General features: G+C 46.9%; 1 protein-coding gene across 2 annotated transcripts in view; it reads right to left on the bottom strand.

Annotated features, from left to right (window-relative positions):
* adam19a (ADAM metallopeptidase domain 19a) overlaps nt 1-16,047 on the bottom strand; it is a 144,707-nt gene that overhangs the window by 121,269 nt on the left and 7,391 nt on the right. For both annotated transcript variants that reach the window (XM_080519111.1, XM_080519110.1), the window contains exon 2: nt 14,995-15,062. In XM_080519111.1, coding sequence (XP_080375237.1) covers nt 14,995-15,062 — 68 coding nt within the window. The remainder of the gene's footprint in view (nt 1-14,994; nt 15,063-16,047) is intronic.

Below are 16,047 nucleotides of genomic sequence, written 5' to 3' on the forward strand. Positions count from 1 at the left end.
ATAATGACTCCCTAAACTGGGGAACAAAAACACATAAACACAATCAACACAACACCAAGCCCAACAACAACCCACAATAACCTCCAACAACACAAAACATGAATTCCCATCATGCCTTGCATCCTGAGCTCCTCAGTGCAGCCGATAGCTGCAATGAATTATGGGAGTTTCTGTTTGTGGTGTTTTAAATGCAATTATTGGGGGTTCTATTTGGTTTGTGGTGTCGGTAATAATTGTGTTGTGTTGTGTTTTTGTTGCTTAGTTCATGTAGTTTAGTTTATTACCGGTAGTTGTAAGTTGTCAACCAGCAGTGAAGAAGGTTTTGTGTGTAGTGTCCTCCTGGCATAGGCTGCAGGTAGGACTGTCAAAATAAAGTGCATGCACCTCTCTGGGTGTTAGAATCAGTGGAAAATGTAACCTAATGGCTTTGAGCTATAAAGGTTGCTGACCACTGGTCTATTCCATGCGCCTTATAATGCGGTGCGCCTTATATATGAACAAAGTTGTAAATTATGTCAATCAATGGAGGTGAGCCTTATAATCCGGTGCCTTATAGTGCGGAAAATACCGTAAATCAATATTGACAATCTAAACTCCAGCAGCAGCTGACCTGGAGCCTCATCTATCAACACTGTGTAGGACGGATACTAAAAGATGGAAATGACGTGTGCTACAGACTGGGTGACGAGACCAACAAAGCAAAGTTTTACCTGATTATCAAATGTATAAATGAAATAGTTCAACAGGGACTTGTGTTGTGTTCCTATTTAATCAGTGTCTTCAGAGCAAAACTCCTCAACACACAAAAGGAAGAGTTTGCAGTTCTTTTATTTTGCTTGAATGGTTCCTGACTGAGGGATTAGATTGTATGCAAACAGAGACTTGAAGACTGAATAAAGTGATATAAGGGTGATAAACACCCTTTCAGCCAGTGGATCCATCCCATAATGCTCTGTGACGTGATCACATGATTCCACGTCCGAATGGAGCTGGACGTGTTTCTTTACAACGTGAAACACAAAGGAACGTTTCCCGTCGGATCAGAAAAAGACAATTCTGTGTTTGAGAGCAGTGTTTGTCTTGAAGCCTCCCGTCCATCCTAAACACTGTGAAGCGTCACGGGACTAGAACCCCTGCTGGACACATGACCACTAGCAGGGCCAAGGCTTCAGCTTCCACAGATGTTTCGGTGTGCATCGTTGGCCGTGTGCCATCAGGGAGGGCAAAGCAGATTGGAGAGTTGAGCTCAATCCAGGCTGATGTTCTTCATCCTGGCCTTGCAGCCTGGAACAGGTGAAACACGTTAATCTGTGTCCTTGAATCAGTGTGTGGAGGAAAGCAGCAGGAGTCTCAGTCTGAACAGTGGAGGGTTCGTTTGGCTTGTTTCATCATCATTCTGCAGCATTCAGGGATCTACTGGGTTTCCACACATGGCGGATCAGGACGACTGTTACATATGTAACGTCTCAATAACCTTCAGTGAGAACATGGCTGGTCCTGGAACGGCAAACAAGCACTCATCATTCGGTGCAGTTACAGTATAAAGCAGCTTCTCTCCCTATCATACTCATTTTGCCAGTTTATGTCGTCAGTTACATTAATGTTTGCCTCCGTTATCACTCAGGCTGAGTCAGAAGCGCCGCTCAGAAAGTAATCACACCAAGATCAACCACATCAGCTGATTCCATCCAGCACAAAGAGCTCCAATCCAGAGGAGATTACCCAGCGTTTCCACTGCAGCAGGTCAGATTTGTGTGCGAGAACCATATGTGGGGAATATTTTAATTATGCTTGTAGATATGAGCTGATATGAGCACATCAGTGGGTGGATGACATCTCACTTCCTTCCTTTAAACTCAAGTGAACACAGAAGACTTTCTGATTCTGTCGCTCACTGACTCTCACCAGCCAAATGAAATCTGACCGTTTGTTTCTTCAACACAGACAAAGACGCTGCAGACATTTCATGGTCATGACTGTCTGATTGTATTCATGGAGATTCACTGAGACACTGATCAGTGTCTTTTCAGTTAGAAAGAGTCCAGAATATGTTGATGTGAAGAGTCAGTGGTCCCCTCCACACAGAGACAACCTCCTATAGCCATGTGCCTTTTAATCATAGTAGAACTCTGTAGAGCCCAGACCCTTCGCCAGCACCACATTTCTTTGTGGAACCAAGTTAGCACTGCTAGCATAGCCGTTAGATATAGCACTGTGTGAAACGCTGATAAACCACCACCGGGTCAATGTGCTCACACTGGGGTTTCTTCATACCAGCTTAACTGAGATATTAGCAGCGAGCGCCGAAGCGGAGTTAGCAGTGTGCTAGCAGGCGGCTAACAGCAGCTTCCGTGATGCTGAGATGATGACTCATCATCTCTGAAGAGTTCAGTCTGTTCAGGTCAGTCGTTTTTGTGAAAAGACAGTACATACATACACACGCACGCACACACACACACACACACACACACACACACACACACACACACACACACACACACACACACACACACACACACACACACACACACACACACACACACACACACACACACACGCAAAGAAAGGAAACATGTTCCTCAGTATCTCTAAAAGACACAATAGCCCTGCTATGACGGACTTCAGACATGACCAGCGTTCAGTATTCCAGGACTCAAGGTCTGAGTGACACATTGTGACGTTTGACACTAATACTGCTCAGAACATGTCTGACAATGGAGGCGGTCTCCTCCGTGGTCAGCTTGTCCAGCCTCTTCTTGAAGTGAGGCTTTCCTTGTGGAACACAGTCATGTGATTAATGTGGAAATGCCTTTACATCTGGCTGATGGTTCAGTCATTCCTTCAGTTCCCGGGTTGGTGTGTGTGTGGCTGTTCTCTGAATAATGGTGGACATCTTCTACCTCCAGAGACCAAGAGCAAAGCACAAACCGCCAAATGAGGACATGAGGCCCTGCTCCCCTCAATAACCCACACAACCAGAGAGAAAATGGTCTCAGCTCTTTCTCCCCTGTGACCAACAGCGTAAACCTTCATATTTTATAATATATCAATGGAGACTGAAGAGCCACTGGTATAAAGTGAGCGCAGCATAAACACGCTGCCCTTGAGCATGAGATCATCTCGCCATGATCACGTTGTGCCTCTGGCCTGAAGGCGGTTTGCAGCAGGAGAACTCACCATGTCACAACGCTGAGTCGTCATGAACGGGCCTGTTGTTCACTGCAGTCACACGTCCTTCTTCACCACATGACTCCTAAACTCTTCACACATATACGACCAGTTCATGATGATGCCAGTGTTATCAATGATTTATGTCAATGCTTAGCAGTAGAGCGGGCTGTCCAGTAACCAAAGGGTTGGCGGTTCAAATCCCAGCTGTATTCAAGTCATTGTCATTGTGTCCTTGGACAAGGCACTTTACCCACATTGCACTGAATGGGCATATTCATGCACCTCGAAAAAAGATGTATGAATCCAAGCCATTATTATTATTATTATTATTAATGTGAAAATATCTGATATCGAAATATAATAAGAGTATAATAAAATACTGTACAGAACAAAGAAATTCATAGTACTTTAATTTTTGTGTCAATAGTGTCGGGGTCCACTTCTTGTCTGCTCACATGTTGCTAAAAGTCATTTTGGTGCTGAACATCAGATCAGAATAATTTTTCAGGAATTATATTTATTCCTCTGATGACTCAGTCAGCCTGTTGTGTTTGAGTAAATGAATCAGATCCATGGGTTCTTCTTCATGTTCTCGCCGTGTTCCAGAGACCCAGAGGAGCTGCAGCTGGTCAGGGGGAGTTGAAGTGTAATAAAGCCTCCATGAACAATGACCAATGAACAGTCCTCATATTAAGAGGGAACCACCCACCTCTGAGAGTCCAGACAGTCCCACTGAATGTTCAGCTTGGTCGTAGTGGTCCTAGCAGGTTGCCAGGTCAGTGTGTGTTCAGTGTTTGTTGGGTCTGGGGAGCAGAATGGGCTCTCCGGGGTCGGGAGGAACAGTGTTGCCACAAACAAGGAGGAAGTAAAGAGCCAGCAGTGAAGTTCCAGGATGGAGGATGAAGGAGGTCTGATCAGATGGAAGCACTGACCACCGTGATGTCCGACAAGGCTGGATTCCAAAGTCAGTCAATGCTGCAGCGTATCAGTAGAAGACTGTATGAGAGGATGTCTGTCAGCAGGCAAACACAGGAAAGGATGCATCTACATGGTAGTACATGCTGTGGCAACGCTTTGCAAAGAAAATGAATGAGTATTTGTGACGATTGTTTGTGTTGTGCTGTCTTTCCTCCACGTCTCATGTCTGGTGACGGCTCGTGAGAAACCCTCCAGTGATACAACTGAAACTAAAGTCTCTTTTGAAAACAACTCCTCCCTCCTTTGTGCTCATTGAAAGATCCCTGGACCTGCAGACCTGCATGTCTTTGCTGAGAGATGGAGGAGTCTGTGTTGTGAAGAGAGGCTGAGCCTCCTGTTGAAACCAACGTCCTTCATGACGTTCAGATCAAACCAACCTCCTTCATGACGTTCAGATCAAACCAGACTCCTTCATGACGTTCAGATCAAACCAGACTCCTTCATGACGTTCAGATCAAACCAGACTCCTTCATGACGTTCAGATCAAACCAGACTCCTTCATGACGTTCAGATCAAACCAGACTCCTTCATGACGTTCAGATCAAACCAACCTCCTTCATGACGTTCAGATCAAACCAGACTCCTTCATGACGTTCAGATCAAACCAGACTCCTTCATGACGTTCAGATCAAACCAGACTCCTTCATGACGTTCAGATCAAACCAGACTCCTTCATGACGTTCAGATCAAACCAACCTCCTTCATGACGTTCAGATCAAACCAGACTCCTTCATGACGTTCAGATCAAACCAGACTCCTTCATGACGTTCAGATCAAACCAGACTCCTTCATGACGTTCAGATCAAACCAGACTCCTTCATGACGTTCAGATCAAACCAGACTCCTTCATGACGTTCAGATCAAACCAACCTCCTTCATGACGTTCAGATCAAACCAGACTCCTTCATGACGTTCAGATCAAACCAGACTCCTTCATGACGTTCAGATCAAACCAGACTCCTTCATGACGTTCAGATCAAACCAGACTCCTTCATGACGTTCAGATCAAACCAGACTCCTTCATGACGTTCAGATCAAACCAGACTCCTTCATGACGTTCAGATCAAACCAACCTCCTTCATGACGTTCAGATCAAACCAGACTCCTTCATGACGTTCAGATCAAACCAACCTCCTTCATGACGTTCAGATCAAACCAGACTCCTTCATGACGTTCAGATCAAACCAGACTCCTTCATGACGTTCAGATCAAACCAGACTCCTTCATGACGTTCAGATCAAACCAGACTCCTTCATGACGTTCAGATCAAACCAGACTCCTTCATGACGTTCAGATCAAACCAGACTCCTTCATGACGTTCAGATCAAACCAGACTCCTTCATGACGTTCAGATCAAACCAACCTCCTTCATGACGTTCAGATCAAACCAGACTCCTTCATGACGTTCAGATCAAACCAGACTCCTTCATGACGTTCAGATCAAACCAACCTCCTTCATGACGTTCAGATCAAACCAGACTCCTTCATGACGTTCAGATCAAACCAACCTCCTTCATGACGTTCAGATCAAACCAGACTCCTTCATGACGTTCAGATCAAACCAACCTCCTTCATGACGTTCAGATCAAACCAGACCAGCTTTTAATAAGCTGCAGGCCAAAATCCAAACTTCCCTTTATTTCTAAAATCCTCAAAAGGTTGAGGCCATTTCTACACAAGCAATGTGTTTGGGTGTTTTCAGTCAGGATGTTGGTTGTCAGGTTTTCTGCCAGTCGAGCTGGAAGCTCCTGGACTGAGCCTCAGTCACATCAGCATCCAGTGGATTTATGACAACGTGTGTTGCTTGTTGATGGCGTCTCTGTCTTTTGTCTCTTTCTGCTCATGTGGAATTGTCCTGCGTTGTATTTGGTGCTATGGATATGAATCAAATTGAAGTGACTCTTTGGTAAGCAGGACACAGACCTGACTTTGTGATTTCCCATAAATGAAAAGTTTCTGTGTGGACATGTTACAAAGCTCAGTTACTCATTTACAAGCATTCTTGTGTGAAATGCCAGAAAAACTGGATAAGTCCAACTGAAAGTCATCCAAATTTAATTAGACAACAAACAATAACAGATTTTTTCTTATTTATAAGACTACATAAATAAATGTCCTTATCTTGAATGGATTCACTTTTCTGCTTTGTTGAATCCCAAACACATTTTATCAGAAAGAAAAAGATTCACAAGGTAACAGAGCCTGAGAACAAAAGATCAAACTCTCAAACTCTCCTGCAGGTGTTGAAGTTCACCAATAAGTGTGTGTGTGTGTGTGTGTGTGTGTGTGTGTGTGTGTGTGTGTGTGTGTGTGTGTGTGTGTGTGTGTGTGTGTGTGTGTGTGTGTGTGTGTGTGTGTGTGTGTGTATGGACACATTTTTTTTTGTTTTGTTTATGTAGGGCTTGCTTGTCAGAAATGGTCTCATATAATTTTTACCAAAGAGCAAAATAAATGTCTCATCAGCTCACAGACTCTATAATCTGCCCAGCAACAAACAAATAAACCCATTTTACTTTCACTTTGACAGTTAAGCTGGAGGAATATTACCGTGTGCAGAATATAAGAAGGAGAACGGGCACTATGTAGAGCGCAGACCTCAACGCCTCGTTTGCTTCAGAACCATGTTAGCATTGCTAGCATGTTAGCCACTAGCTCCTACAGCATGAGGACTTATTATTTCTGACAGCGACGTCACGTTGAGCGGAGGCACACAGACAAACTGCTCCCACGTCAATGCGCTCACACTAGAGTTTCTAGATACTGGCCAAACCCAGATGTTAGGCGCAGTCAGCAGGCGGCTGATCTCCTTTGATCTTCTTTCCCGTCCGCTTTGTATGGGACATTTTTTGGGGGGGCATTTATCTGAGAACGGTTTCCCAAATCGATCCCAAAATCTAATGGACTGCTCCTTCAATGACGACAAATCACGCCTAAAGATTTCATCCAATTCAGGTTAATTGTTTTTGCATAAAGTTGGTAAAAGACTGTTGGGCAGACACAGTTATCTAATCGTTATTTAATTGCTCCATTCACGGCTCGCTGCAGGGACCGGCCAGCTCCTGGTCTGAACTCAGCTCCAGACCAGAACACAACCACAACCTGGGACCGTACTGTTCAAACACTGTACTGACCCACTGAGTTCACTTAAGCCCCGTTTCCACCGCACAAAAAGTACCGGCCTAGACCGGTCTAAACCGCTCCGGTTCGCGTCTCACGACATGTAATGCAGTCTAAACCGCTCCAGACCGCTCCAAAGGCGACCGCTTTTCCGCTCCCCTTCCGTCGGGGTACCAGGACCATGGAACGGGTCTGAGGTTGAGGAGCTGTCTGCTGATTGGTCAGTGATTTACTACACGCCCTCAATATTTTAATGTGCTGGATGAATCCTCTGCTGTCAGTGTGGTCAGCTTTGTTCTGGTTGTTTTTATTTTCATTTTCTTTTCTTTGCTGCTCAACTTTAGTGTTTGTGGCGAAAGAGCGACTTGAGGCAGGGGGAGACCGGGGGGAGGGAGGGACTTTGCATCGCGTTGGAGCTTCCTGTTAGCAGCATAGCGCTGGCCGTGGCGTGGATGCGCGTCCGTGACACCGGAGTCTGGAGCTTTCGTCTCCGGCGCTGACCGCGCTCCGGCAGCTCCGCTTCCCAGAGGCGGTCAGCGTGCTGTTCAGCCGCGGTCAGTGGCGCTTTATCGCGGGGACGGACCGCGGAAGCGATGAAGAGGAGCTCGGAGCTCGGAGCCTCCGTGTTCCGGCGCTGAGCTGCCGGACCGCGATCAGCGCCGGAGTAGAGAACCTCCTGCGTTTGAGCAGAAAGCTCAGACCCCCGTGTCTGTGCCTCAGCCAACCGGGGGGAACGCTCCGGTCACTTGCCCCGCACCCGAGCGCTGGAGTGCGGGGCACGTCGCCTCAAGTCGCCGGCAAGTGGCCGAGCGACTCACTCTCTCACAACAAACACGGAAGTTGCGCTGCAGCTCTCCGCTGCAAAAAATGACTGCTGCAAAAAGTAACTTTTTTTTTTCCGCTGCAAAAAATAACAGTGCAAAGTGGAGAATTTAAACAACAACAGAGGATTCATAAGATCTACATCTGACCACGTTGTTTTCTGTTATAATGTCACATTTCTGCGGAGCTCATAAGCCCCGCCCACTTTTCTCGCTCCTCTCTGCAGTGGGGACGTGACCCAAAATTTCGGTCGGGGTCTCTATTCCGTACCGCTCCGCTCCGCCCCGGCACTTGTGTGCGGTGGAACCGGGGCTTAAAGCTCCAGAACGGACATTCTTTGTTGTGTGAAGCACCTCCTGCCCACTCACACTCCGAAGACGGAGTTCACTCACTCACAAGGCCGAAAGCACAACAATACACACAAATAAACCAATAATTACATGTGGACAAAAACATAACCTTCACCCCCAGCTTTTATTGTCAAATGTAAAAACTGAAATCCTGTGTATTTCACAACGTTGTCATGTTTCTGTATCCAGATGGATGTTTTTCAGTTTATTGCTCAAGAGTCTGATGAAGAAAGAAGCAGGAGGAACACTGAACTTCTCACTTTAAATCCTGCTGATTCAAGACTTCCTGCTGTTAAAACAACAAGGTTCAGATTCTCTGTGACCAATGAAGAAACATAACAGCGTAACATGAATGTCAGCATCAGCCTAGTGGAAGCACTTTTAGTTAGAGATGTTTGTACAGCTTCACTTTGAGTTTGACACATAATGGTGACTTATAATTTAAACCGTCAAAAAGCATCAGCAGGTAACCATGGTGACAGTCCTGCTCCTAGGGTATTCATGGGGTTTACATGTTTTTAGTTCTTTTTCTTACCCTTTTTTTCTTCCATGATTTTCATTTAATTCGGGACCGAGCACGAAAGGCCTACCGGCGCTGTCCTGCTACCAATGTCTGCGCCGGTACGGCAGTACGCGGACTTTGTGACGTCGAAATCGTCATCCGCCCCCGGACTCCAATGTCCACTCCGACCCCGCGTCTCAACAATCACAATTTAAAAGCAAATAAAGAGCCACACGGCTCAGAACTCCTGAAGTGAAACATAAAGTACTTTAGGAAAGGTGGAGAACGCCGGGCAGCAGAAGTGGAGGTATTTTCTGGATCGTTACGTTCAGTTATGGAATGCACAGGGCCGTGAGCCCGAGTGGAGCCTGGCTACCGTCGTGTGCATCCCGCGGACACCAGCGTACTCACAACACGCCCAGACATTCCAGAAGACATGACCTTCCTTATGAGAAGAAACAAAGCAGTCATTTTGTTTCACCCGCGATTTCAAGCGACATTGAAAATTGAGTCCGATGGAGCAAAATCATGCCACGCCCCCTCACAGCAGGACACGCCCCCTCACAGCAGGACACTCCCCTCACAGCAGGCCACGCCCCTCACAGCAGGACACCCCCCCTCACAGCAGGACACGCCCCTCACATCAGGACACGCCCCCTCACCACATGACACTCCCCCTCACAGCAGGACACTCCCCTCACAGCAGGACACTCCCCCTCACAGCAGGACACTCCCCTCACAGCAGGACACGCCCCCTCACAGCAGGACACTCCCCTCACAGCAGGACACTCCCCCTCACAGCAGGCCACGCCCCTCACAGCAGGACACCCCCCCTTCACAGCAGGACACTCCCCCTCACATCAGGACACGCCCCTCACAGCAGGACACTCCTACTCACAGCAGGACACTCCCCCTCACATCAGGACACGCCCCCTCACCTCAGGACATGCCCCTCACAGCAGGACACCCCCCCTCACAGCAGGACACTCCCCCGCACTGCAGGCCACGCCCCTCAAAGCAGGACACTCCCCTCACAGCAGGACACGCCCCCTCACCTCAGGACACGCCCCCTCACAGCAGCCACACGTCTGAGAAGTGGCGTTTTAACTTCAACTGCAGTTTCTGTCTCTCCTCCAGAACTTACAGAAACATTCCTCTGAACTGTTTCAGTAATAAAAGAGTTTGTGTCTAAGCCGCCATGTTGGTCTGGTTTGAACTGCAGGAGCTGACAGCTGTGAGTGATGCGTTCAGGTGCATCAGGACATTTTAACGAGCCGAGAGGCTCAGACAGTAGTGATGCTACAAGCTAAATATGACTGATAGTGATTAGAGAGCTGGAACTCCATGAGCAGAAGTTTCAGCAGAGCAGCTTCTACACAAAATGACCTGCAATTAGTCTGGACTGTTCCAACTGTCCTGGTTGGTCATTTTGTTGGGCAGGACTCCACACTGCCCAGCCTTCTTCTTGTTCTTATGGAGGATGAATAAACCTTAATTTGACACCCAGGATTGCACAAGAACTTTCTGATTTTTCCATCAGTGTTGCATCATTCACACCCAGGATTGCACAATACCATGAAAGTCCTTGTCTATGGGCTGATCTGCTATCATGTGCTACATCAACAAGCTACCATGTGTACTAATGTGTGCTTTGTGGATGACCAAACATGCTAATTAGCAGTTTAAGGACTAGCTAACATGCATGTGTGGACTAGCGAATGTGGTAATGTGCACCGTGACTTTAACAAGCTAACAGGCTGCTGTGTGTTTTGTGGACCAGATAACATGCTTATGTGCATTGTGACATAATGCTAATGCTTTCAATGCTTTTTAATGCTAATCTTAAGCTAGTTAGCTTAGCATATTAGCATATAAGATAAGAGCAGATTCCAGGTCAGGGACTCCTGGGGAGAAACCTGTGTGATTTTCAGATTTATCACAGGTATTAGCCTAGCATGCTTGGTAGCATGCTCACAACATTTGTTCAATTGAGCTGATATTTGGTGGGTGGCCTCACGGGGGGGCCAGGGTTACGAATCACTAGTTAATTAGCTGGGTCCCACCCACTTTTGACTTTTGATTTTTCAAAATAAGTCTTTTTTGTTTGTTAAAAACCTTCAAAGTTTATATTTGATCAATATTTAAAGGGGCCACAGACATCATAACACTTCTTGGCTCATATCCTGACCTTCTAATGGCTGTTTTACCAAAGCAAATAACTGCAGGACTCTTTTTTGAGGCGGTAAAAGCGAAACACAATTTCTCATAAAAATAGGAGTCATCAAGTTGAGGGGAAAAAAAAATCAGACTTCAAAGTGAAAATAATGTAGCTGGATGTCACTATGTTCAGAAGTGTGTTTACCCACAGAGTGAAAAGGTGCTTTTATAGTGAAACATAACATTTCAGTTGTAAATCTAAAGGTTTCAGTTCAGGAGGTGTTGACTGATATTTCCATTTAGGGGGAAACAACAGTCTGCGTGACTGCGTGGACGTTAACGTCTGAGACAGGCACAGATTTATTGTCCAGGCCACTTCAGAGAGTCTCTGCAGAGGAAACCCTGCAAAGCCCCAGGATGAGAACTGATAAGTGATCAACAGATACAAAGAAAACACATTCAGCCACATCTGTGGTCCAAATCTGTTCCTTTCTGAGACCAGAGGGCTTCATTTAGTATGTGTGTCTGAACACACCTCCACAACGTATATGTATATACACATATATACATATACATATATATCTGTTAGAGAAGCGATTTAGAGAAGCGAAACAAGTATTGTGGACAGTGATCAAATCTGCAGATTCCCTTAAAGGTATATTGAACAGGTTGAATATTATCACAGTAATCAATTGTCTGCTGAGTTATTCAACCAAAGGACGGATGTATTTTATTACACTGTGCAGCAAAAGTTGGAGATTACCTTTTAAAATCCTCTGTTTTGGCCCTGAAGGGTCTTCAAAATGTGAAGTCACCACAAATTCCGCTGTCAGCCTCCAGACATGGACAGTGAGTGAATACAGATCTGTTTAACACCATCATAGACAAACTTTTCTTTTCCTCCCTGAACGTTTTCCAGCGCTGCTCTGCCTCCACACAGCCTGTATTTCTGCAGTGGCATGTCAGACTCAGACTGGTAGCTCAGATTGCAGATGGACTATTTAGTTCATGTGGCACTCTCCAAGCTGTTATCAAAAAAAGTGCCATTTTCATAAACTTAAATGTAAAAAGGCAAAAAAAACTACCTAAATAAAATAGAAGTTTATAGTTTTTCTTCAGAACATTGTGGCATAAATGGGGCCAAACTGACTCCATTCTCAGTCACTTGCATGGATAATGCCTTGCCATAGACGTGAGTGGTCAGTTACTGAGTGTGGCGTTACACTTCACGGTCCAGTTTGCATTTGGGTTACACTGAGCAAGGGAAAAAAATAAACATGTATCATTACAGATTGTGCTATTTTCTTTTGAACTTCTGAGTTGTGTTTATTTTTGCAGATGTGTTGAATGCAGTCCTGGAATTCCCTACGAGGAGGACATGACTTATTTCAAAAGATGTACTACAGGAATCATCATCCCGATATTTAAAATCTCAAAACTTGGGCTGTCAAAGTTAATGCAGGTTAAAAATGTTCATCGTTTGGTAGCACTACTCAAAATTCATTTGAATATAAATCAGTCCAAAATCCATCTGAGCTCCGTCATGAAACTGGTAAAAGTTGCTGTGTGGATTTTAGCTGAATGAGTCAGAAAGTGTGCAGGCAGATTCATTTCATTCTCTTTTATTTTTTAAAGCGGCATCAAGTCTCTTGTTTCCTCCATTAAGAACTTTCCCATTTCTCCCATTTGGAGATGAAAAGTATTGTCTGTTCATGTATTTACTTTCATCTGACATATCGAGGCCTTTGAACATCCTTTGTGGCTGCGGGTCATAAAGCAAGACCTGAAAGGAATCATCACAGGCTAATTATGGTAAACTCAGTCAAAAGTGACTGAAAACATTAGTCCTATGTGTTTCAGGGGAGCTTATTATTCTGCAGTGAAACCTTGTGGCAGCTTTTGAAAAACATCCTGGCTGAAGCCAGCGAGCGTCATTACCATGACGGTGTGGCGTGAACGCAGGAGCTCATCTGCATAAAGAGAAGCAGAGACGAAGCCTCGTCCACAGAGTCCTCGGCAGGCGAAGATCAGTGTGTTCACCCACTAATCCCTCAGCCGTCTCCGGCGTGCACGTCTGGAGAGAGATAATCCAATCACCAGGCAGGCGAGAAGGAAGAGATGCAAAACTCCGACGGGACAGGGAGATTAATAAAAAGCAACACAGATTATAAAGAAGCAAAGGAACGAGGGCTGAATGTAAAGTGTTAGTTTGGGGTGGCCCGCCCTGGTCCTGTAGAGTCTGACAGGGACTCTACAGGACCAGGGGTGGCCCGCCTGGTCCTGTAGAGTCTGACAGGGACTCTACAGGACCAGGGGTGGCCCGCCCCTGGTCCTGTAGAGTCTGACAGGGACTCTACAGGACCAGGGGCTGGGACTCGCCTGGAACTGTCGCTTGAAAAACATGAACAGAAACAAAAGAGTTGTGAGGTTAAGAGGTCGTGCAGCAAGAAGTTGACGCCTCCGGAATATAAAATGCAGAGACAAGTGAAAAACAAGTTCCAATGAGGTTGTTTCATGAGAAATGTGCTCATCAGGACAGTGTCATGGCGACGTCTGCTCAGCTAATGGCCACTTTACAGTCTGGGGGGGGCGGGGGGGGGCGGGGGGGGGGGGGGGGGGGGGGGGGGATCAAACGCCTGGACATGGTCATGCAATGACAACAGTTACTGGTTGCTGGTTGTTAGTTGCTGGTTGCTGGTTGCTGGTTGCTGGTATATAATAAGACTGGCCAGAGAGGAAGAAACCCGGCTCACTGACTGGCCCGGGCCCAAAGCAAACTCCACATTTCAATCCCATATAATTTCGCATGGTCATCTTGGTGATTCCGGACTAATAATCCTGAGTAAACAACAACATGTATCTGAAACAGGATCTTCATCAAACCGTCAGGATAATGACCAACAGTTTTTACATGTTGAACTCCAAAACTGAAAAATGTTCCCTCCAGTGACGCTGTTATATATGTTCTGTGTGAACGTTTAGAGATGTGCAGTGCAAGTCTGTCCATCCTCCTTCCAGCCCCCCCCACCCCCACCCCCACACCCCCCCCCCCCCCCCCCCACCCCCCCACCCCCCCACCCCCCGCCCACTCTGACCCTCACAGGCCTGGAGGGGTCCCTGCCCACGAGGTGAAGTCAGTCACCTGGACAGGTGAGCCGTCCACCACACCACAAATGTAGAGAGGCACACACACACACACACACACACACACACACACACACACGCACGCACCACACACACACACACACACACACACACACAGACACACACACAGACACACACACACACACACACACACACACACACACAGACACACACACAGACACACACACACACACACACACACACACACACACACACACACACAGACACACACACAGACACACACACACACACACACACACACACACACACACGACACTGACATACAAATATTAACTTTGAAGTGACCTGACCAGCTGGAACCTGACTTCACTCACTGTTCATTCAGATTTGGTGTGTGTGTGTGTGTGTGTGTGTGTGTGTGTGTGTGTGTGTGTGTGTGTGTGTGTGTGTGTGTGTGTGTGTGTGTGTGTGTGTGTGTGTGTGTGTGTGTGTGTGTGTGTGTGTGACATTCATCCAGCAGAGATTTCCACAGAAACATTCAGACTTCTGCACAAAGTCACTAAATCAAACTACAAAGCCTACAAACGTATTAAACTGCACTGAAAACTTCTGAAAACTATTGAATGTTTGAATTCTAATTATAGCCACTTTATACAAAGACAATATACCACAACAAGTGACCAGGCTTCCCTCAGAGGGAGACGCTGCTCCACAGGACTCTGCTACGTGTGATAAAGAGTGAAAACTCAAACATTGTCGACGGCTTCATTGAACATGGAGAAGATATCTGACCTCTGAGTCTCTCCTGGATCGACCTTGAGAAATCCACTGTGCGCTGACGGTCCTCCGTGTGAGCGGCCCTGCAGGACACAAAGCAGCGGGACATTAGTGTGATGGAGTCCTGCTGTCTCACAGTCCTGGAAACTTCATCACGTCAGGAAGAAACACGGCTGAGCAACCAGAGACTCTGTATGAAACTCAATCTGAGGGACCAGAGACTCTGTATGAAACTCAATCTGAGGGACCAGAGACTCTGTATGAAACTCAATCTGAGGGACCAGAGACTCTGTATGAAACTCAATCTGAGGGACCAGAGACTCTGTATGAAACTTAATCTGAGGGACCAGAGACTCTGTATAAAACTCAATCTGAGGGACCAGAGACTCTGTATGAAACTTAATCTGAGGGACCAGAGACTCTGTATGAAACTCAATCTGAGGGACCAGAGACTCTGTATGAAACTCAATCTGAGGGACCAGAGACTCTGTATGAAACTTAATCTGAGGGACCAGAGACTCTGTATAAAACTCAATCTGAGGGACCAGAGACTCTGTATGAAACTCAATCTGAGGGACCAGAGACTCTGTATGAAACTTAATCTGAGGGACCAGAGACTCTGTATGAAACTCAATCTGAGGGACCAGAGACTCTGTATAAAACTCAATCTGAGGGACCAGCTCATGAGGATGAAACTCTACATCAGGGGTGTCAAACATGTGGCCCGGGGGCCAGAACCGACCCGGGGGCTAGAACCGAGCCGGGGGTCAGAACCGGCCCGGGGGTCAGAAGCGGCCCGGGGGTCAGAACCGGCCCGGGGGTCAGAACCGGCCCGGGGGCTAGAACCGACCCGGGGGTCAGAACCGACCCGGGGGTCAGAACCGGCCCGGGGGCCAGAAGCGACCCGGGGGTCAGAAGCGGCCCGGGGGTCAGAAGCGGCCCGGGGGTCAGAACCGACCCGGGGGTCAGAAGCGGCCCGGGGGTCAGAACCGGCCCGGGGGCCAGAAGCGACCCGGGGGTCAGAACCGGCCCGGGGGCCAGAAGCGGCCCGCCACAGGATCTAATCCG

This window comes from Blennius ocellaris (assembly GCF_963422515.1).
Source record: "Blennius ocellaris genome assembly, chromosome: 23".
Lineage (NCBI taxonomy): Eukaryota > Metazoa > Chordata > Actinopteri > Blenniiformes > Blenniidae > Blennius > Blennius ocellaris.